This window comes from Ciona robusta, chromosome 8, assembly GCF_009617815.1.
Source record: "Ciona robusta chromosome 8, ASM961781v2".
Lineage (NCBI taxonomy): Eukaryota > Metazoa > Chordata > Ascidiacea > Phlebobranchia > Cionidae > Ciona > Ciona robusta.
This window is the reverse complement of record NC_143242.1, coordinates 6537726-6562360: the sequence shown is the minus strand read 5'-3', so window position 1 is coordinate 6562360 and position 24635 is coordinate 6537726. Positions and strand designations below refer to the sequence as shown.

The 24635-nt window shown below is 36.8% G+C and overlaps 1 protein-coding gene and 2 long non-coding RNA genes across 4 annotated transcripts; 1 reads left to right on the top strand and 2 right to left on the bottom strand.

Annotated features, from left to right (window-relative positions):
* Window positions 1-568: 568 nt before the first annotated feature.
* LOC149732859 (sodium/calcium exchanger 2-like) lies at window positions 569-23642 on the top strand. 2 transcript variants are annotated; one of them, XM_089882821.1, is made up of 17 exons: window positions 569-784; window positions 1183-1357; window positions 2079-2260; window positions 2678-2798; window positions 2873-3030; window positions 3963-4064; window positions 5123-5149; window positions 5978-6180; window positions 7479-7557; window positions 9744-9915; window positions 12007-12124; window positions 12271-12412; window positions 14024-14102; window positions 16050-16228; window positions 16489-16626; window positions 17088-17282; window positions 22806-23642. In XM_089882821.1, the coding sequence occupies exons 1-17, from the start codon at window positions 569-571 to the stop codon at window positions 23043-23045; spliced, it is 2526 nt and encodes an 841-aa protein (XP_089738947.1). In that variant the 3' UTR covers window positions 23046-23642. The 2 variants fall into 2 exon arrangements, with proteins under 2 accessions (XP_089738947.1, XP_089738948.1); XM_089882822.1 differs by lacking the exon at window positions 5123-5149.
* Window positions 2145-23772, bottom strand: LOC149732858 (uncharacterized). Its single transcript, XR_016385545.1, has 2 exons — window positions 23634-23772; window positions 2145-2317 (listed from the first exon to the last, which is right to left on the bottom strand). It is a non-coding gene; the product is annotated as an uncharacterized LOC149732858 (long non-coding RNA).
* Window positions 2609-18740, bottom strand: LOC149732860 (uncharacterized). The gene is made up of 2 exons (XR_016385542.1): window positions 18602-18740; window positions 2609-18341 (listed from the first exon to the last, which is right to left on the bottom strand). It is a non-coding gene; the product is annotated as an uncharacterized LOC149732860 (long non-coding RNA).
* Window positions 23773-24635: the final 863 nt, after the last annotated feature.

Genomic DNA, 24635 nt, shown 5'->3' with positions numbered 1-24635 from the left:
TATGTTTCCAACCAAACGCTAGACGTCACGTATGAGTCAGTGCAGACGTAGGTTTGTTTCTCTCTTTCTTTGGAATAGTAAGCAACGCGGCAGAAAGAACGCAACGTGAGACGAGTGAACGCTTCAAATGTCAGCGGCGAAATGAGTTGTGAACGTCAGTGCGCGTTTTGTATGCTATCTCTCGCAGAACTATTTACTCGGCGTCAGGTAGTAGATATATTTCTGAACAGAGTAAATCGCTAGGCACAAAATGCGACATTCTTGCCAGGGAGGTATAACAGGCAACAGCATAGACCATCCTGGTGTTCAGTTCAATAGCTTTAACCGGAAAGTTACTAGCAATCAGGTCGATTTGTTGTTGGCATTGTCAGAAATTTAGTGGCAAGATTGCGTCGCGTTTAATCATTATTTACAGCGCGTTCACTGTGTTTAGTTTTACGCTGTTTACTGCTTAGTTAAAGTATGGTTTTCAAGCAGTAGACAAATGTTTACAGTGTTAATCTGCATGGCTACAGGGCGAGAGAGAATAGTTACGAATCTGGGTAGGGCCTGATTGCGAACCGACGTTATGGCAAACAATCTTACGAACATCACATGCCCGGATTATACTCAATTTCGCTGCAATACAGGAATTATTCTGCCACTTATCATCGAATCAACATGGAGTGACGGCTTTCGGGGCTTTATTTATCTCACCGGGTTACTATGGAGCTTCTTAGCTATCTCTATAATCGCCGATATCTTCATGTGCGCAATCGAAGTGATCACCAGCAAAACGACCGAGGTGAGAAACGATTTGTTTCCAAACCTATGCCTTGCATTTTTAATGTCAGTAACCGATCTATCAGTAGTTGTTCCATGCCATTAAAGTAAGGAATCGTTTCCCTACCACGTTTAACATTCGTATTAAATGTTGACGCGCATTTCGTGTTATCACTGAAAGACATAAAAAAAAAAATCACATAATCTGTTAAATGTCCACAACAAAACATCAAATAACGGAAACGCTGATTAGACTGTATTGAAATATGATTCCTGGGTTATCTACATTGTTTACAAGTTGGTATCTTGCATAGTCATGACCAATCAATCAAATGCAGCTCAATTGTTTACAAATTAGGCATCTTGCATAGTCAAGATACGTAACCAACCAATCAATTATCAAACACTCAATTGTTGTAGGTGAAAGTGGCTCGCCCTGATTTAGAGGAGGGATTTGAAACGGTTAAAGTCCGAGTATGGAATGACACGGTAGCCAATTTGACCCTTATGGCATTGGGTTCTTCTGCTCCAGAGATATTGCTCTCGGTTATTGAAATTGTTGGGAATAAGTTTCATGCTGGAGAACTTGGGCCAGGTACATTTACAACATGAATGAATGTTACTTTTACATCCTCATATAATGGGGTAGCGAGTCTAGCGACCATGGTTATAATATAGGTGATCTGTTTGATACACCTCGTGCCCACTTTTAAGCTACCACATAAAACACTTTGCACATGAATCTTTTTTAGATAGTTTTTATTTCTTTAATGTATGCCATAAGAAGCCACTTGTTATGAGCAATTATATGGCATATTGTTTCCCTGGTTTCCTTTGTAGAGTGTTGGAATAAGCCCAAACTGTCCCTTTAAATTGCTTTTGCATAAAAGAATTTGTTCTGAAACATATTGAACAGTTTTATGGTTTAATTTCATGAGACCCATATTTATTTAATGTTGTAAATTCCTTTTATCCTTGTATTGCAATTCTTTTTCTGGGGGATTATTAGATTGGTTAATCCCCTATACTAAAATTGATATAATGCAGTAATCTACTATCATTGATTGCAATTTTAAAATGAATCAACCCATAAAGAGCATATGCTTATTACAAAATAAAATATCCCATATGTCCTATTTCTAAATGAGGATTAATGATACTTGAATTTTTTTTTTCCAAAGGAGCATGTTTGTTGAAAATGTAATTAGACTAAACAAAATAATAATTGGGTTGAATGTAATGTAAAAGAAGTAAAAAAAAGGGAAACAATATAAATCAGATATTATGCAGATTTTAAATAAATTATTACATTTTAGGAACCATTGTTGGATCTGCTTCTTTCAATTTATTTGTAATTATTGCTGTGTGTGTATATTCCATACCTGATGGTGAAAAGCGAAGAATCCATAGAATGAAAGTCTTCCTAACTACTGCGTTTTTCGCCGTGTTTGCCTACGGTTGGATTTATATAGTCTTGGCTGTCCAAACTCCAAATGAGGTATATAGAAGTCTCTGTTCTGCTCTACAATTCTTTTTTGCAGTACACAATCAATGTCTGCACAAAAACCAAATGTCAATGTCTGCCTAACAGTGTGTCTTACCATGCAAAGTTTACATCATTATGTATTGATCGATTAGCCAACTATTCTCCTAATGTTCTGACTAGGTACTTATTTACCAAGCCACTCTACCAATTGTGGAGTGGTTCCAAACCTTAACACTTTTTTCTTGTCTGAGCTCTTGGTATGGCTATGTCAAGCTTAGTTATTGACCACGCCAAAATAAATATAGCCAACGCTTTCCCAACTCTCTCTGTGCTATGAATAAATAATGATGTAAGAACTTGTCCTATCACTCAAGCAAGTATGGTACTTTTGGATTGAATTTTATCTAACACTTTAAACACCTTTCGCAGGTTGAGATTTGGGAAGCATGTGTTACTTTTGCATTTTTTCCCGTTCTTGTCATCCTTGCTTTTTTAGCGGATAAAGATATTTGCATGAAAAAGGAGCCAAAAGATAAAAGGCTGGAGATTGGTGGGTTGGCTTCCAAAAGCAATTGGAACATTTAAAAACCCACACTTTATTCACAACACATTTTCATGATGCAGAACTTGGAAATGTAAATGAAGATACCGTCCTTATGAAGCGGCCAAAAAGTGAAGACGATCGAATGCAGGAGGTAGTGTCTGCTTTCATGAGATCCATGGATAAACCAGAGAAGATAACGGAAGAAGATGCTTCTAACATTGCAGCTCTTAAGATGCAGGTTAAAACATCAACTATTATCATTTAACTTGTAGATTCACATTTAGGAAATTATCTCCATATTTTTGTCCCTGATTTTTGCAATGGGTCCCTTTTATAATGTATGTTAGGCTCAGAAAAAGATTGGTCACAAAATAACATTAACTACTATCAAGTCGTAATCAAGATTATAAATTGGATAGCCCATTGAGTTATTAACTTTATATGAATTCAGGATAAAGATGTGCCACATAAAACATTTGAAGACCTTTAACATTTCACACCTTGAAATTTATATATTTGTTCAAGGCATTTTTAAAGCACAGAAATGTATTTTATCTGCACTAAACTTGTATTGATTGATCTTCATACAGACCTAAGATAAACTCTAGTAAAAGGTTCCCACTTGATTCTATACAATTCACTTTTATTAGTGATGGGTCACGCCCTGAACCAAGTCATAAAAATCACATTAAGTATTAATGGGTTTACATGGGCAGTTTGTTCTCAAACTGTTTGGTGTGGTTCAAGTGGGAGATATATTCGGCATTTTAAGTACCATGAATAATTAATGGGATTATTACAAGCAGACACATTGCTTTACAAGATTCTCAAGACAGCAGGGTAGACCACAATTAAAATGGGACAGCTTGTAAAGTTGCCCCGTAAACTCACTTTTTACCAAGGCATTAACAGTATTAAGCAAACAACAATTATGTGTATGAAACAGAACACCCATGTTATAATGACTGTTGTTGCTCCACCACGTGTTTCATAATTTTAGCATAAGTTATTGTACATAGGATAAATGCCACATAGTAGAGCAGGATATCAAGTGTTAAAGTATCTCTAGGTGTATGAAACAGAACTGTGTTATAACAACTGTCAATTTCCAGGCCATGTGAGGATAAATAAGTTACATTCAATCATTAAAATTAAAATTATTGTACATAGGATGAAATGCCACACAGTAGAGCATGGTATCGTGTCAAAGTATCTCGAGAGTTGTTGGGTGGACAACGAATTAATCCGAGGATCAGCAGCAACCTCCAGCGGGTAAGTCCTCTTTATCTATTGAGAGTCGCTGGCAGTGATTAGTTACTAAGCAGTGTAAATCTGGATTAAGAAATTACAACTAACGGATGATGTTGATTAAGTGGTGTAAAAGTTATTTTGCGTTTAAGTGTTTCGGATAAAATAGTTCACTTTAAAACTTTTTTTTCTGTAGCTACATCAATAAATAAATTTATTTTTTCCATACCTTTTTACTACCTGATCAAAGTGAATTGTTTAATAATATATTTAGGTTATGTAGGAAAAAGCCTAAACTTTCTGTAGCCACATCAATAAATAAACTGCTTCTCGATACTATTACTACTAACCCCATTTGTTTACCAAGACCACTGATGTATTAACCTTATGTGTGCTAAACAGGGCTTGGTATCTCTTTAAACCAAGTCAGTTATGACCTAGTTGGAAAGGAATGTGCCATAACCTTATATTAGTCTTTTAGATGGTGACCCGAGGTGTAATGTAACAGTACTAATCCAATAAGCTGCCATACCTATACTAACATGCTCTTTGTAGTAATGCAAAACATATACAAACATTTTAGGCCAATTGCACAAACATAATTTCAGCATGTATGACTATTGTATATATCCTATTGTTGTAAAATATTGTACGTAATTTGAGTGTCGCAGTCTGTAATTCTAATTTAAGCATTTTTAAATACTATTGTTTTGAGCTTACTTTATATGTCTAACATGCTATTTGATTCATGCTCTCTGCGATTTTTTCTCCAAACATTTTAGAACATCAACCCTCAAAATTATATAGTTTATTTACACGTAATAAGTTTCAAAATGTCAAGGTATATAAAGAGCAGTGAATGTCACATTAAAGTGTCAATACATGTTGCTAAATGCGCATATGCCATTTTTGTTAAGGCTGTTGCTCCGTGCATAAGTTGCATTCATTGTTGTAACAATGTAACTACTGCTGTTTATCTTTAATTTGTGTCTATGCTCCCCACGCTTGCTGGCTTAATTCGTGCAATTTGTTAAGCCTGCATTTTAATTGAAATCGAATATGCTGCAATTAATATCTTGCAGGTTCTTCATGGAGCATCAACAGAACAGGTTTGGTTATACAGTGTGTACAGTATTATACCATGTTTGCACTCTTACAACTTTTCGGAATGGCCTTTGTTCTGCTATGCTTATTTAAGCCTTTTGCTTACGTTCTGACCCAGCTTTTTAACACACTAGGTACCAGGGTATACATAATTATCCTCAGTTTTCTTTTAAGTTTAAAATCTAATATCTGTGGCTCTAGTTTGATACCTTCACTAGTTTGAACAACACATAAATAGTAAAAAAAAACAGTTGTAGAATTTCCAATACTAAGGCTAAACCACTTTATTCCAATACACCATTTTCCTCTATGGAGCACAATTGTCTGAAATAGCCACTACAATCTGTAGGCACTGTTATTAGACAAAAGTGAATGACACGTTCGTAATACTTCACTCACGAGTCTTTTTAAAATGTATGTCAATTTTACATTGATAGATTTTTTGTTCAGTTGTACAATGTTCTTTGAACGTATTGCATGTTTTACCGGTAGTAAAATTTGTTTGCTTTTTACGATGCGAACAATTGTATGCTGTAGCGCTAACCATCTGTTTTATTGCATGTTTCTGTATTGGGGTAAAAAAGCATGAATAACTTCGCATGCTCTAGTTCTGCATGGCAATATAGTATCCAATTTCATGCACGAATCATTGCCGTATTACAATGGCTTGTCCCCAGCGTACGAGAACACTTTGTTTGCAGCAGTTCTCGTCACGACATAACTTATACCTGTCGTACAACTTCACCGCAGTTCTGTATAGCTCGCTTGCTCGAACATACGCGCTGTACTATAAGCGGCACTGGCCATTACTCTAAACTGCCAAACACTCGCAGCTTGCGGCAACGGTGGCTTTAGGCAACGGTGCTGCGACTACCAACCAGCGCATCGTAGAAGTAGACGGCCTTCTCGGCTACGATGTCAAACTGACAACTGAGATTGAGTTTGATGCGGTTTCGTGCTCTGTTATGGAGAACTGTGGAACCGTAAAGATCATTGTGGTCAGAACGGGAGATTTATCCGCGGATGCAAGTGTGAGGTAGGCCTATGCACTGCACACTTATACTTATTTTCCCTTCTCGATTTTGCGTGGTACACGCATTTCTAGCGCGATTTTTTAAGTTTTCGGCGCAAGGTTTTTATCAGTTCTCGATAATTAGGTTGCGTCTTTGCGTAGGCTGTTTTTTTTGTTTAAATTATTAATATCCATTAATTTACACGCGCCATAATTCAGTGTAAAACTGTCGCACCTCATCTATTATTCAATTACGGTGTCTCTCGTCTCGATTTTGCGTAGCGTGTTGAGTTATGCCTCTAAAATAGGTCACGCCTCTTCGAAACACCAGACCTTGAGATTTTAGGTCACTAGTTTTGAGAAAAAATATTGTAGCATAAAATGATAGGATATAGTAACAGCAAGCGTGTCAAATACTTAAACCACACCATGCCAGCGTGTTACACTTAACCAAACTATATGTCCACGCTTAAACCACAAATTCAAGGGCTCAACACGCAGTGACTTCTTCAAAGCTTACATTGGATAATATGCAGGTACACCATAAGCCGCGGTGGTCTATATACGTCATGTTGGTTTCTAAAACGGACTTGCGTCGATAAATCGGGCAATTAAAGTTCGAATTCTTTCCCTCTAAGAATGGACGGACACAAAACGGTATTTATACCGCACATGAATTATTAAGGGCAAAACGCCGTTGACTTTAAACGCCGGTTACACAGCACAAAATACCGGGTTGACCAATAGATCTCTTTATCATTAAGTCGAACAAGACCGTTTTAGACATACGCCCCGGATTCCCCCGCGTAAAAATAATTTTACAGCGTTGTATGCCACTCGAGACGCAATGTGCATTATATGGTAACATGATTTAGTTAAAACTACACAAGTATTGGTGTTTCGTACTTGTGTTCTATATTAACAAAAAAAACAAGGAAAAAAAGAGCCGCACCAGCCGCTAAACGTATTTTCGTACATTTGTTTATGCAGGTGTATTATGTTGTTTATGCAGGCTGCAATGTATGTGTTACTTTTCCTGTCGCCCGCCAGCCGCAGATTATTTGCTTCCTCACAAGCGGTGATTAGTACGCCGTGTTTGAATGTATGTTTCTTCGACAGACCAAAAAATAGCTGTTGTAAAACTTCTCACCAAAAAGGTGTAATAGAGTTCATTGCTGCAGTAAACCACTGACAACAATATAACACAATGCTGCGTAGCAATAAAAATCTAGATCCTGGGACCCGTGGCGTGTCACAATGCGGGTCCTCACCCACATAGATAGAAATAAAACACATCCATGTTTTATATTCTTCATCTGCAGTTATGAAACCTTCGACGGTACAGCCAATGCAGGCGACGATTATGTTTCGGTGTCGGGAACTCTGACCTTCGGGCCGAAGGTAAGTTTCATGTTTTATTCATTTTCTCGTTCCGTCGGATGTTCTGTTCGGTTAAGTTACTGCTCTTATTCGTTAACCCAGGTCCTCTCTGTTATAATGTAATGAACCATACCCATGTAGACTACAATTAAAATTATTATAAGATGACAATTAAAACGTCAAAGCATCGAGGGCGTAATAAACTGCCATAAGAGCTACTTTAAAAACGCTCCATCTTCTATCTGGTCACGCTGTGTTTGTTATCTGTTTAGCATCGATCGGAACATGTCAATTTCAAACGGGATTAATCATTCTCAAAGTACAAGTGTTTACTCCCGTAGATTGACTTTAAAAGCGTTTACATTTCCTCTGTATATTTCAACCAACCCACGCACTGACTACCACTGTACCCTCAGTCGGCACGATCATGATATGGTAGGGTAGGGGGGGGGGGAATGGTACACCTTTCCATTCTGTTTTCTCGTCTAATTTGGTATATAGTAAACAAAAAAAACATTCTAAGAATTATAAAACCGCATCCTCACGACACCCATAGACCGTTGTTAATTGTTAAAAACACGATCAGGATATTTTGATATTATGTGCTGAAGGTGTTCTATCTTCCCCACCCTATACTGTATGTTACCAGCGTAATTCATAATTAGTGAATAAATCTAACTATACCTATATTTGGAATAAAATCGTCTACTAGTCTGATGTATCTGCCGTGTAAGATTGTGCACTTACTACCAAATAAGTTAATATATAAGCGCGAATATTAGTCTGATATACCTGCGTGTAAAACTATGCACGTACTCCAAATGAGTTATGTAGCGGTATTAGCTCAATTGCGGGCATGTATGTGTTCGAGACATTTGTTGTAACTCCCCTTGCTTTTACTTTCCTGTGGAATTCTCTACTCGTAAAAGATCGCCTGGCGTCCATGCTTGTTTACCGTTGCCCGGTATTCGCTTTCTTTGTATGAATAGTAATAAGCTGAAGAATTCAATCTTAGCTTAAGTTTTAGGCATTGTTTGTTTGCACTGCGTTCGACACTTTGGTATTGTAATGGATAAGTTAGTGTAACAAATCCGTTTGGTTTACTGGAACCTACATTGTTGTGGTTGTCGTTGTAATGACGGAGAAAAGCATTTCATTTGAACTGAACAGTTTTAATACAAACAAGACACCCCATATGTATGATACGATTTTCATCTCAAATGTTTTGGTTTAAAAACTAAAACAACCATCAGTGACGTCAAAAGTTAATGTATAGCTGAATCAGCTCAAAAACCTTCACAGTTTAATATAGTGGCCATGGATGGTATAAATATGGTTCGTTGGAGCATTTCAAAACCGGCAAATTAGGTTAATTTTCCAGCGCCTGTGACTCAGAGAACAACAGGTTTCGGTTCATTAAGATAGTTAGCTCTTTGTCAAATGTAAAACATAAGCTTGGTCCTAATATTGTTTTTTCGCATACTTAAAACGTTTGTACCAAAAGTGCTAATTCTTTTAGAGATTTTTTTCGTTTTATCATTATATACCACCTACACTGCAGAAATATCTTAATTAAAATGAGTCGATCTATCGGGCCGTGTAATATATATACCATTTGCTAAATTCGACCGAAACGGCTGCCGGAGACACATTGCCACGCGATTGCCGACACGCCCATGGAACTGCTTTAAACAATTAGGCTGGCTTCTATATAAAATTATCGCACCGTGTAAAGGTTATTGCTTTGAAATCGGGCCGTCACGTTTGGGACATTACTTCTGCCGAAATGACAAAAGCAATTATAAAGAGGTTTTTTAAATGAATGGATTTAACTGGAAAATCAATTTCTCTTTTACATTACGTTAATGAAACCAAACGTTACTTCAGCAATTTGTCTTTTTTCTATACTAAATTTTAGATGTATTTTTGTATGTAGCCACCTGTATTCTTTAGTGTTTCACAATGCTGTTGTGCAGTATTTCCTAACTTCAAAACAGACGCTAGAATTGGCATATATTTTGGCTTCAGCGAAACACTTTGTATTTTCAGATTTTTATAAAATTCACAGCGCTCTGTGTACATTGTGTGAGAGTGAGCTCTGTGATATAGCAGTAAAACAATTCTTCAACCTTTATACGCATTGCATATATAGCTACAGCCGTTTAAGGTAAAACCTCCCCTGACAATTCTATACGTTTTTACTACAGGAAACGCGCAAGGAGATTGAGATCGAAATTATTGACGACAATGTTTGGGAACCAGACGAAACATTCTTTGTCAAACTATCCATCCCAGAAAGCGACTTAAAAGAAAACGGAAGAAATTACGTCAAACTCGGTCGCAAAGTTATCAACCAAATCACTATTATCAACGATGACGGTATGTGTTGATTTCAATTATTATTGATATAAACATACAGTAGTGTGGGGTAAGATGGAACACATTTTCATTCTATTTTCTCATCTCATTTGGTAGTAAACAAAGAATATTCAAAGAATTATAAATCCGTATCCTCATGACTCCCATAGACCGTTGTTAATTGTTTAAAACATGATCAGAATATTTGTATATGATGTGCTAAAGTTCCCCACCCTACTATATTTGTTAAAACGCGATTACGAATATAAAATATATAGAAAACAGAATTAGTAACAAAATGACAGTTGTTTACTGTTTAGAACACGTTAAACCCGAAAAACTTGATGTAAATTGTCGTTGAACCACGTTGACCAGTATAGGTATACCTGCGCTATAAGGTATTCATTAAATTTGGTTTTTAATATTCTTGGCAGGGAATTTTATTGCTGTATTCAAAGTCTGTTATTCAACGTGCAGTATATTGTTATTGCCGGGTTTTTTTTACCACGAAACTCAATTTATTTAATGTATGTAGTAAAATAGGGGAAGATGAGACACCTTTAGCACATAATATCCTAGCATAGTAGAATGGGGAAGATGGGACACCTTTAGCACATAATATCCAAATATCCTGATCGTGTTTTAAACAATTAACAACAGTCTATGTGAGGCGTGAGGATACGGTACTGCCAAATTATACTGAAAAATACAATGTAAACGTGTCCCATCCTCCCCCACCTTACTATATATATTAAAAGTTTTTGGAGCAACAAAACACAGCGTCTTTTTTGACTGCTAGAGAAATGTTACAGTAGAATGTATACTTTTTAATTTTGGATTGTTACAAAAATCGTTCGAAGGAAGCCTTCTAACGGTGGCTGTACACAGTATCAGACATGCGAAGTCGTATGCAAACCCATTACCGAGTTCCGCACGCGGAAGCGAAATCCGGACAAAACAGACAAAACGGACGAATTCTGGATACTGTGTACACTTGTACAGCCACCTTTAGATGGCGGCAATCCTGTTATAAAAACGCCAGCGGCGAACGTTTTGTTTTGTAACAATGACCGTTTCAGTGGCTTTGTAATGTCCACCCATACCAGCCAATATCGCCAAAGTAAATATTATTTCAAGCGCTCCTAATCCGTGCTTGTACAAAAAAAAGTCTGATAATTACGGAAATTTATACGTTGAATTTATGGTATTCCATATCAAAAAACAATTTATGGTATTCCATATCAATACATCATAAAAAATGCGTGATAAAATTAATTTGTGTCATTAATTTTTTCTTAATTGGTAATTATCAAATATAAAACGCACCAAGTTTTAAAAACAATTATTACACCAGCGTGTTGCGCCTTTTTAACCACGGGCGTTGTACCAAAAACTTCGTTCAAAATGTTGCTTGAATGTGTTGTTACGTGAGACAACATTCCTTTGAGAATAGTCATCATGTTATGATGGCGGCGTGTTTGTCATGCGTCAACTACGTTACTGCGTGTTTGTCATGCGTCAGTTACGTTGGTCACCGCCCGTAGGCTACGTAAGCAAATATGATGCGTAACATGGTAAACCCATTTGTATATTTATATAGTAGGGTAAGGGAACAACTTTAGCACATAATATCCACCTAATATCGAAATATCCTGATCAAGTTTTAAACAATTAACAATGGTTAATGGAAGTCGTGGGGATACGGTTTTATAATTCTTCTTGTTTACTTCCAAATGAGACGAGAAAATAGAATGAAAATGTGTCCCAACACCTCACGCCCTACTCCTCTCTGTATGGAAATGTAAAATCAATTTCAAATTGAAGTTACAAGTTCAAAATTGCGACCCCGAGATACTGCTGTAGTGTAATAGCAGCGTAGTAAGCCACCTCTTATGGTATAATGTAACGTGAGGCTAGAGCACTTTCTACCGCAGCCTATACTGTTGCCTGTCAGCTGTCACGGTAAAGGTTACGAAATCGAACCGGTAGTAATGGATTAAAATTCAAGAGCACGAAAAAAATTGCAAAAATGAGAAGCATTAATGCGCTTGTCAGTCTATGGACGTTTCAATACCTTTTAAACCAGTAGTTAACGATACGTATTTTCTACAGAACCTGGGACAATTGAATTTACCAAACCAAGTTATTTGGTAAAGGAAAGCATAGGAACTGCTTATATTCCACTTCAAAGAACAAACGGGGCGGATGGGATCGTTAATGTCGAATACAGGTCACTAAACATTTTCTGTTAAGTTGGTCTGACTTTTAATAAAGCTGCCATGACCTGTGATGTATTGTAAACCTGATACACTTTTTTAGCGATTTATAGCGTTTACTATTGTTTTTTTTGTAAAATAACACGTCACTGTGACGTAGGACGAGTGACGTCAGCGGTAAGGACGGAGTGCATTACCGTGGCAAGCAAGGAACTGTCACGTTCGAACATGGAGAGGACCTCAAAAATATCGACATTGAAATTATAAACGACCACAAAACGAAAAAGGACGAAAACTTTCAGGTTAGACAATCAATGAGAGCCACAAAGTAAGCACGTCTTGCTTACGCCTTTCACACCATAATGACAGTTGGTTAAAGTTCTCTAGTTTTGCGGTGCAAAAGCACTTAATGTGGGTTTTTACCACGTCGTCGGCCGCTATAACACTAGATACGCCGTTACAGATGTTTAGATACGTGCGTTTAGCGTTGACTAACGTAATGTCACTCATAAATATGCACTGTTTGCATTTAGTGCTATCGTTTCCACTGTGTTTCATTTGCAGGAAGTTAGGAAGCGTTTTATCAAACTCGCCATCCTATTGGTTGATTCGAACTTAAACGCTCACTCCGATTTCAGATTGTTTTAACGTTACTCCAGTGGTGCCGGATTAAAAGTGAATTAATGGCAGCGAATTCCAAATTTAGGCGTGTGGGTTTGAATCTAAAACAAAGGCAGCACTGATTTCGTTAATAATTAATGTGGGCGTCTGTTTTTAAGTTCTTTCAGATCAAGTATCCAACGCGCGATAAAACTCCGCGCTATTATGTAAAGGTTAAAGCTTTTGTGTTGTGCCGTCTTTCAAACAAACGTCAAAATTGATCCGCGTTGAAGCTTCTGTGGCATTTCGATACAGTAAACATTTCAAATCGAGCCAAAAGCGGTTGCCGGCGCAGATCGATAGGCGGAAATGGCATCAGCCTTGGCTTGGTAGCCGAATACGTTTCCTGAAAGTCTCTCTGTCTGTGTGACTGCCTCTGAAATGTCTCTCTGAACCAAAAAGAAATGACTATAGTCGTATAAAAATTGGCAAAATAAAGACATTCTACCAAACGATATACAGGGGCACCTGGCCCACATTTGTAATCTGTTCTCTCATAAATGCATTCATAAAACTCTACCATTTTCACAATCAATCAGAAACCGATCAATTAATCCACACTTAACCCGGTATTAAATATTGGGCCTTGGTGTCTGTAAAGTGAGAGGTCTCATTTCACACCCAATATCCACAACCTACAACTCCCGTGGCTAAGTGCGCATTTAATAAATCCTTGCATGTATAATTCATACTTTAATTTCCAATCCAGTGTGACCGCAGCTTCTGCAATTTCACCGGATATTTATAAACCAGTATGCGTTTTAATATTATTCGGCCGTGTTTTAATTCAAACGTAAATTGTTATATATACATAGTAGAATGGGGAAAACGGGAAACCTTTAACACATAATATCCAAATATCTTTATCTTGTTTTAAACAATTAACAACGGTCCATGGAAGTCGCGAGGAAACAGTTTTATAATCCTTTGAATGATTTTTTATTACTACCAAATAGAATGAGAAAATAAAATGAAAATGTGTCCCATCTTCCGCCACGCTACTATAGTATGGTGGGGTAAGACAGGAAAGATTTTTTTTTCATGTTTCATTTGGTAGTATAAAAAAAGTATTTCTACAGAATTAAATAACCGCATACTCAAGATTTTAAAAAGCGTTGTCAATTGAATAATACACGAACAATCGTTGTCAATTAATTAAGTCAGAACACACGGGATTTGGCTGCCAACGGTGTCCCAACTTAACCAAGTACTTTAGTACTATATACAAGAATTGAATGTATTTTACGTCACAGATCACCATATTATCAGTATCTGGAGGTGCGACACTCGGTCATACACAGAAGACGGTTGTAACAGTGGTTGGAGACGACGGTAAGTTAAATATTGTTTAAAACAGGAGTAAAAATATATAAATCTACATGTAATAGCACCCGTCGAGTAATAATAGCATAAACAATTAACAACTGTCTATGGAAGTTTTGAGGATACGGTTTTATAGCTCTTTGAATGTTTTTTGTTTACCACCAGCTGAGACGAGGAAATATAATATAGTGAAAGTTTTACCAAAGGCATTTGGTGCCAACTATTATACTAACCCGTGCCGGCCGTGCGTGTTACTGTTACGCCCTTTATATATAACGTAAAGACTAAATAATATGGTCGCTATGGTGTATTTCAAATGAGTGAGGTAATCTGTACCCGCCCTTTCACAAGTATTAGTAATTGGCAATATTTTTTTGAGCGGTGTAGGTCAAATAAAGTTAAGTTAAGCGCACGCCCACCCATTCTATTGTGTGGTCTATATTCCCGCCTTAGCCTACAATTCGTATTACTCACAAAGGTTATACGTTAATATTATGCTTTAAAATGGTACTATAGTAGGGTGGGGCATTATAGGACGTGTTTTTTATGCTCTTTTCTTGCCCAATTTGCTAGTAAAACATGAATACTACTAGAAATGTATACACGTATCTTCTAAAGATTGTTTATAACGCGATCAGGAAATATGGGATTCAGGTGTTAACGGTGCCCTATCTTACCCCTTAGTACTAATTTACAACATTCCAAGTGCTTGGGTATTGTTGAACATGCTTTAAATTTAGCTTCACAAAGCTCTGCAACTCACGCCCAACCAAATGATTTGTTTGATTAAATAAACGTGACAGCGGTAAACACCTGCGTCGTGTATTCTGTTCGCTATTTTCCCCGAAAAACAAACTCTCCTTCGCCGAACGTGCGATTGCGCGTCAAATTACGTTTTATACCGTTACGCACTGCTAGGCGGTGACGTTACGCACGCTGTAGACATTATGGGCGGGTTAGGCATCTTCATAAATATATGCGTAACTCCACGCATACGTAAGTTGAAACAAACAGAGACGTCTCTACCGTCAATTTTTTGAATTTTAACCGTCGCTTTTTCTAGCGGTTATTTAGTTTACAGTTGCTCCTTATCATCAGTAAACACAGACACTATTTATTTAACTAGTTCACCCGGAACGAACTTAGGTTTTAGAAACACCACACTTCTTTCGGTAACAGCTCGGTAAATATGTACCTTTGAAGTGATTTTTTTTCTAAATTCGGCATTGTCCTGTTAGTATTACCGCATGCTCCTACGACCGTTTTTACTCGGTCAGAGTAAAATTGAATATCTGGTTTGTTTAGAGCTGTTTTTTTGCTGGTTTTGGTTGCTGTTCTGACAAAACTTAAGAGTAATGTCTCATTTACCATGGTTGTAAAGGTGTGTAAACCTTTCCGTTACTTTGTTGCGCCGTCCCAAAAAAGCAGCATTAAGAACGCAATCCGTCATTTTTAAAATGTCACCAACTTTAAAAAATCAATAACAAGTATCGAAAATAGATAACGTTATTAGACGGAAAACTGATTAATGGACAGATTGCTGCAGCAAATCTGAACGTGATAAAGAATTAAATTCATTTTATGACTATTTAATTAAATTATAATTTGCTATGACATTTTACGGAATAATCATTTCCAGATTGTCGGTGTCCTTTATTGCTTATAGCTGTATTTTATCCCATAGAGCATGGATTAAATTTATATGCGGGTTACCAGTCGATATACTATATTAGATTACAGTTTCATATCATTGGACAAAGTTCGCCTACAATATTAGCAGAGTGCACCAATCATCAGTTATGTAACCATACTATTACTGTAACACAGAAAGGTTATATGCAGTTTACCAGTCCGTATATTGATTACAGTTTCATAGTATAGGACAAATTCCGCCTTATTATTGGTAGACTGCACTGCACCTAATCAACGGTTATGTAACATTGTTTTGTAACACAGAATTCGACGGTCTTGTGCGCCGAGTTGTTGCTAAGACGCATCTTAAGCTGCTGAAAATGAAACTTGGTTCACAATCGTGGACTGAACAGTTTACGCAAGCAATGACCGTCAACGGAGGAGATACGGAAAGCGCTACAGCTGCAGACTACGCCATGCATTTCCTCACGTTTGGTTTTAAAGTAAATACGACTATTTAGTAGCGACTCCACACTGCCACCACACGGCGGACTAATTTCTACTATTTCACGTTTTTAAAGTAATATGACATATTCTCTTACACATCTGTTCAAAGTAAAGTAAAAAAACATTTGTAACATTTTGAAAGCACCAGATCCTTATAGTAATAATAATATAATATATCTATCTAATAATAACATTTGCCCCATTCTATAATATATTACCCCAAAACAATTTAACTTTATAAAATTCAACCATCCAGGTGATATTCGCTATTGTACCACCACCATCTATTTGGGGAGGCTGGGCTTGCTTTGCTGTTTCCCTTGGTTTTATTGCTATCCTTACAGCAATAGTGGGAGACCTGGCTGGTATCTTTGGATGTATTATTGGACTTAAGGTACAGGGATGATATACGTAGAAAATTTCAGAATGTGCAATATATTATGCCCTTGGTTAGGGTATAGGTGAATAAGTTTGGTTTATATATCTCCGCCTGGCAGGGCAATGACATATTTAACTTTGTGGGTGATTATTTTTCGGGATTTTTTTTAAGTATGTCTGATGAGTTGGGCAACCAAAAAGAACCACTGGGTGGGAACAAAGGCTTGTCAGTGTTGTGCTAAAAAACATTTATGGCAAAAATGGTGACAGCTTAAGCATAAAACCCTATATATTAGAATATCTGGGAATGTCTGTTTTTGCCAACTGTGTAACATGAAACTTTCGGCTGTATATAAAGATTCTTAAGCTGTATGGCTGATACAAATAATCAAGATAAGGTGCAAAAAATCCAAATTACATATCTTGATGTGGTAAAAATATGGCCAATTCAAGCCTTAATTATTATATTCTTCACAGCCTACAGTGGTTGCTATCACATTTGTTGCCCTTGGAACCTCGCTCCCGGATCTTTTCGCAAGCAAAATTCTGGCCACTACGGAACCATATGCAGATAACAGCATTGGTAACGTCACAGGCAGTAACAGTGTCAACGTCTTCCTTGGCCTCGGCCTTCCGTGGGTGATTGCTTCGATCTACTGGAAAGTAACGGCGGTACGAATCTTATTTATGAATTTGTTGCTTGGGGTTAAAGAGTCCGGCCCACGGTTCTCATGGTTGCGCAGTTTTTTGCATAAGAATAAAGTTTTATGTCTACTGATGCTAAATTCACAGCCAGTTTGTGAAAATTCGCTTTAATTTAAAAGTTATGAACGTTTAAAAAATCAAATTTCAAAGTTGTAAAAAACGTCACTCGCGGGCACTGTGACGTCACAATGCAATATTTCGTTTATGGGGAAAACCCGGTCTATCAGCGGTTTATTGGTGCATCAAAACGTTTTTTTAAGGTATTAACAATACCTATGGCTTCAGCAACTTATTGGAAGCTATTTCCTAGGGATCAGTGTATAACCACACAAAATAGCCTACCAAGCTTAGTGGAGAATTAGTTTTCGTGACTTTCTAGGGTTCAGATTTTAAATTCTTTTTGTTTTTTCCCTATATGGCATAGACTATATTTATATCTGTATTTAAAGTTACCATATAGGAGTTTACCATAAGCCGAGTAATCATGCCTGATAGGTGCTGTGTTTAAAATAGCAAGACAAGAATGGCTGTAAAGCGATAAGTGTGTGTGTGTTTTCATTTTCAAAATAAAGAGCGGGGCTTAAAAAAAAGCAAGCAACATTACATTGGTATGCTGGTCATCTCATATTTGTAGTGCACATTTTACTTCAGATCGCTTTACTATGATATGTTCTAATTAGAATATGCAAGGAAACTTGTTCGAATCAAGTAAGCAGCATTGTATTTGGAGAGCGCAGAAGAACAAATCCACCATCCGGTACAAGTATTCTTTATTCAAAACAATGAAAATAATCCAATACATAAATATGTATTTCTTGTACATTGAATGTACTTAATTTAAAACAACATAACTCTTGCATGAATCACATTTTGTATGAAACAAGACCATTCAAAACTGAATGATGAAAAATTCTTTGTCACTATAATGTTGAACTGTCCCTATAATGTTGAACCTTTCTGTTTTCCTTTTCCAGTCATTCCCGTACCTATCGAACAAAGTTCTGATCAGCTGTGTGGCGATACTATCTAAACAAAATAAATGCCATAAACATGTGATTGACCAACTTTTTGGTATGAAGGCCAACAATAAATACTAGACTAGAGTAAATTGATTTCACTAAATTTGTATTCCATGCTCCGGTCTCAGTCAAGAATATCATATTTGCAACACATATCTGTTTACACAAATTTCAACAAATTCAGGAAAAAAGACTGTGCAACACTTTAACCAACAGACTTATTAAATGTCACATTTTTTTAATAAATGCTATTCTTGGTCAACCCACCAAATTGTGTTGTTGATTTGCTCAGCTTCACTTATTTTCCATGGTCTTGGCCTGTCTACTTCTCCAACACTTGCTGGAAGTACAGGTTCAAACTGGAAAGGCTCAATACCTATTGCTAGTGGACTAGGATCTTCACTTATGTCCATAGGCGCCGTTTTATATGGTGCAGACGAGGCCGGCCTACTCTGGATATTATGCAGACGGTGCAGCACCTGCTGCGTATAACTGCATTTTATCAGTGAAACCCGTTTAAAATTAAAAAGACCTAGTTGTTTTAAGCGTGAAAATTATTTAAGAACTATATATTCCAAGGTAATTGGATATCAGTTGTTGCGTAATCGGTTTTACGTAACAATGATTATCTGTTATCAGCATTTCGTTGATTATTGCGCAACAGAGTTCAGAACACAATACGGGTTATTTGAACTAGTAGTGCGAGTTTATAAGTTAGAACAACATTAGATCTAAGATTTTTTATATATCGGTTATAATACAGCTGCATGCCATGTCCAAAAGAAAACTTCAACCCGCAATTTCTTCATTTTTTAAACGTTCGAATACTGAGTCTGAAACATCGCCGTCAGCAAAACAGGTGCAGGTGGAAGAATTATTAGAAAAAGAACCGGAGGAGCCATCGTGTTCAGTCGCCAGTGCCAAAACGACCAACCCCGAAAGAATAGGGAACAGAAAGTTTCAGTTGAGTTGGAAAGAACAGTTTACCTGGTTGGAGTATGATTTGGAGCGAGATTTAGCTACGTGTAGCACTTGTCGGTGGGCAGTTCAGTATAATGCGGTACCGAACAGTACCGTTAATGCAATAAAATACCGTTACAACGCTTGGTATGCCGGTTTTTCCGATTGGAGAAAAGGAAAGCCGGCTTTAAAACTACACGAAGAAAGTCGCTTGCATCGCGATTGTGTAGCGGCACAATTAAATTCACCGGAAAGGGCAGCGGTTTTAGTTTCTAACCAAACTTTAAAAAATATGAATAAAAACAGACAGGCTTTGGAGGCTATTTTTGATGTTATGATTTATTTATGCAAGCAAGGTCAGGCAATACGTGGTCATGTTGATGCTACATCTAATTTGGTAGAAACGCTAACTTTGTTGGGCCGCTATAATGATGTAGTGGCATCCTGGATGAAACGCAAGGGAAACAAATGGATCTCCCATTCCATACAAAATGAAATAATAGAATTTTTGGCACAGTCATTATTGAGAAAAAAAATTGAAAGTATTAAATACGCCCGTTGGTTTAGTATAATTGCTGACGAAACAACAGATATTTCAAACAAAGAGCAACTGTCCGTGTGTATTCGGTACACAGATGACAATTTTGATGCACACGAGGATTTCATTGGACTTTATCAGGCAGACGAAACCAATGCGCAAAGTATATTCAAGATGTTACAATTCTCGCTGTTGTCGGTTGGTTTAGATGTGATGAACTGTCGTGGTCAGGCATATGACGGGGCAGCAACCATGAGTGGAAAAATTTCTGGTGTGCAAAAGCGTTTCAAAGAGGTCAATTCAAGTATGACTTACATTCACTGTTCTGGGCACAACTTAAACTTGGTTTTACAAGATTCTTTTAAAGAAGTACCAGAGTGCGGTAAAACACTTGTTTTGCTTAATTCTGTTGTGAATTATATTAAAGGCTCCCCAAAACGTCTGGCAGCATTTACTTCCTTTAGTTCTGCTGATACAACCCATTCCTCCCTCAATAAAAGTTTACGCCCAATTTGCCCCACGCGTTGGGCGATGCGATACGAAGCATTCGATAGTTTTCTACGAAACTACGAAAACATTTTAAATTGGCTTCATTCAATTGCAGAGGACATCCAATTAGATCGGAAGAGTCGCAGCGATGCAAAGTCTTTCTTACTTTCACTTGAAAGTTTTAAAAAATATTTCATCATGCGTGTCATGCATTTCTTGCTAGGGATTATTCAACCGGTTCATTGCCGATTTCAAAGCAGCAGCATCAGTGTGGGCGAATGCCACCAAACTGTTTCAAATCTTTTAATTACGCTTGCTGGCATAGACACTGAAACAAAAAGCCAGAAGTATCAACAATATGTTGAAAAAGCCTCTGCACTTGGCTTAAACTTGCCCAGTGTTCCACGTGTTTCTGGCCAACGTAGCTCCAAACTTTGTTCTCCAGTTCAATCCAATGAACAATATTTTGTTGGTTTGTTCAGTCAAGTTGTTTCTGCTGCTATGAACTCACTGTCAATTCGTTTTTCAAATAATGATATGGATCGAGTTCATGACATTGAAAGTGTTTTGATGGCCAGTACCGACGTCAAAAAAACTGTAGACGATTCTACGATTGAGCGTGTTGCCAAGTTATATTCCAATGACCTAGATTTTTCTTTTAAAAACGAGATCGAGAGAATGCAGATGTTCTTACGCGCCAAAAATCAAAGTTGCGCTTCCTCGTCCGATATGAGATTGTTGTTTAAAGAAGACAAGACTTTACAGCTGGTATTTCCTAACTTAACAAAATTGATGCGAATATTTTTAACTCTTCCGTGTAGCAGTTGTGAAGCTGAGAGATCGTTCAGTTGCCTCCGCCGATTGAAGACATACTTACGTTCTACAATTTCTCAAGTTCGGTTGAACCACGTTTGCTTGTTAAATATACACAAAGAGGATGTAGACGTTTTAAACAAAAGAGAAATCATCAACGAATGGATTTTACGCTCCACTTCGAGAAAAAATGTGTTCTCTCTCTCATAAATCACGCCATTGACCATTCGAATGTGTTGTAAATATTTCGTTGTTGATTTATTTTTAAAATACACAGTTTTTTAACCTTTGCATTACGATTATTCTCTGTCCAAAACCACGTAAACGTGCAGCAGCAGGAGTTCAACTTGTGATGAACCGAGTTACAGTCCCTATATGACGGAAATATTCAGTGTATTAAGCGTTACAAATCCCTATAAGCTTAAGAACAATAGTTTTGGAAAATTTAGTAGTAGTCTAAAAAACCTTAAAATATTCTTGCAATATTTAAGTTAGATTGCGCAACAAGTTTACACTCGTTTTATAATTAGGATTGTTTCTGCAAGTTAAATTAACATTGTCTGTTACGTCGCAGTACCTATTCACACGTGGATTATTTACGTCATAATAGGAATGGAGTAACTGTTGGATTGTTGCAACATAACAAAAATTGTTGCGTCGATTATTATTACAATGGTGATTAAATGCATTTAACCTGTTAGGATTAAAATTGTGTTTGCTTTATAGGACATTGGAGCTTTTAGACAGATAGGTATTTTGCGTCTTTAATCTTTGTTAGCGGAGACGTTGTTATTGCGATGATCAAAGATCGATTGCAAAGAATGTGTTGACGTGAATGATTAAAACTTGCGTATACCGTTTTTTCCTATTTCTGTGAAACGAATGACGTCATAATTAACGTGGCCTCTTCTACCATTTAAAAAAATCGGCGCCTATGCTTATGTCACTTCATCAGATGAAACACTTCTACCTGACTATACATCACACACTGACACTTTTACATTATTGTCTATTGCTAGTGGACTAGGATCTTCACTTATGTCACTTCATTAGATGAAATACTTCTACCTGACTATACATCACACACTGACACTTTTACATTATTGTTAACTGACAAATTTAAATAGTGTAATAGTGTAATACACTTACAAACAATTTTTAAAAATATTAATTTTAAACTAAAATCAGGCCACGGCATTACCCACGCTTATTTCTTAATTTAAAAGTAACAGAAAATGCTATGTCGACGGTACACTGTTTTGCTGTAAACAGCAAAGCCTAAATCAGCTGATCGATTAGAAAAGATCGTGACGTAATTTACGTCATAGTGCCCGCGAGTGACGCAACAATAGGCGATTTTTTTGGCACTTTTTAAAACGTTCTTTTGGTCAAACTAAATATTTTTTTCACAAAAAATTACCACAGATAGTATTTATTAAGTGTAAATTTTCATTTAAAACCAACTTGTATGAGCGTGGTCCAGACTCTTTAAGGCTGCCTTGCTGTACACTGAGCAAGCTTATGTGTTATGACTAGAAGGGACTCAGTGAACTATTAAGAGCACAGTATAGTATGAAAAATCTTGCATGTGTCACAAAGTGAGCATCATATTCTCCTGCTTGCTACCATTAACATTCATACTACTCTGTTCTAAACAGAATTTGTTTACAGAATATCAACTTCCCGGTTGATGCTGGGTCAACGGGCTTCAGTGTCGCCCTGTACTCTGTGGCTGCCATTATAGCAATCGCAACCCTGATTGCACGTCACTATGCACCTATACTGGGCGCTGCAGAACTTGGTGGACCAAAGATCCCGAAGATAGTCACTGTCGTGTTTTTCATACTTCTCTGGCTGCTTTATGTTCTGTTGTCTTCTCTACAAGCGTACGGCCACATAGCTGGTTTCTAATCACATATTGGCCGTGTTTTATCACTTTGGAGCAATTGCAGAGGCCAGTGCACTCATCTTCAACATAAATCCAGAAAAAAAACTGGTTCTTATCGCTTTTTATCAAATCAAACTTTTGCCCATAGTTCAACCAGTTGGACACTTTTTAAAGTATTATTTAAACCGATATGATAACAAAACCAAAACTTCTGGCTCGACATAGAAACTCTTTACTGTATCTTGTCATCTTATTAATTTTTAGCACGCCTGCTTTGAACATTCCTAGTCTGTCCTTGATATTCTTCCTAACGAGAGTGAATTTGTGTTCTCACACATCTGTTCTAACGCCTTGTTAACTAGTATCGTGGTTGAATGTATGTTATGTTCCGCCTCTGTCAAAACTCGCACGCATTAAGCACTTTATTTAGCAGTAGTAATCATTTAGCATATTGATGGCCGGTTGATTTTAGTGGTCATAACATAATTCCTGCGTGCGAACACAATATAACTGTGTATATATTTTCTATACTAGATTTAAAAAGGGTTGAACTTAATCAATTATTAGTACATTCCGATCTTTTTTATATAAAAATATAAAGATCCACTCACCGCTTCAGATTGACTTGTTTAAGGAAGTGAAGTATATTTAAAAAGACACAGAAATCAACACAAAGGTTAAACTTTTCCAAAAACAAAGCACCAGAGTGTCAGGAACTACGTTTGGTAAGGTATGGTTTACAGAATCACCTTCTGCAATGTGGGAGACAAGGTTAAAATGCATTCATAAATTGTGTGGCTGGTGTTGATAGAAGTCCACCAAGGCCGAAATCATCTAAACAACTGTGTTTAAACTTTTATGTATTGCATAAACGCATCACGTTAAAAAGGCAATTTCCAATATCAGACAAACACCAAAATAAAGAGTTTAAATAAACTACTTGTACCATCACATTTTATAGTATTTTTAAGACAGCGATTTCCAGAAGACCTGTTTAAAACTAAAATTCGAGTGAAACAAAAGAAATATTGAACAACATACTTTAAAAACATATCCTATCCTAAAGAGGGATTTAAAAATCATACACAAAAACTTTGAATTGGAATTTGACCCTACAAATAAAATAATTGTGACTACGACCTCTACCAGGTAAAAGGTATGACGTCATGACACTTGAGAATCGCTATTCGACTGGGAAGTTGTTTGTTCTTCCGTCGTATAGAATTCCAAAGGGCAGTTATTTCTACCTACAAGGAAATATATTGAGTTTTTTTACATACTAACAATTATGCATGGTATTAGAAATGTGTATGCGGTTAAAGGTGTAATTTTTCTTATTTAAAATGTAAGCCAACGCCTTATATTTTCATATTCGATACCGTAGCGTACGAGCCTGTTAATTTTTTGTCATAAATTTGTAAAAATATGTTAGAATAACGAGTAAAATAGTCGTGCCGTCAACATTTATTCAATGAAGTAACGGTTTTAACTATATTGATCTATAATCACTGTATATGATTTATAATCTGTACTTTTTCATCTTCATAAACTACATCAGAAATATTTTCCTTTATGGGCTTTTGTGTTTTCTTATAAAAAAACTTTCATTTTTA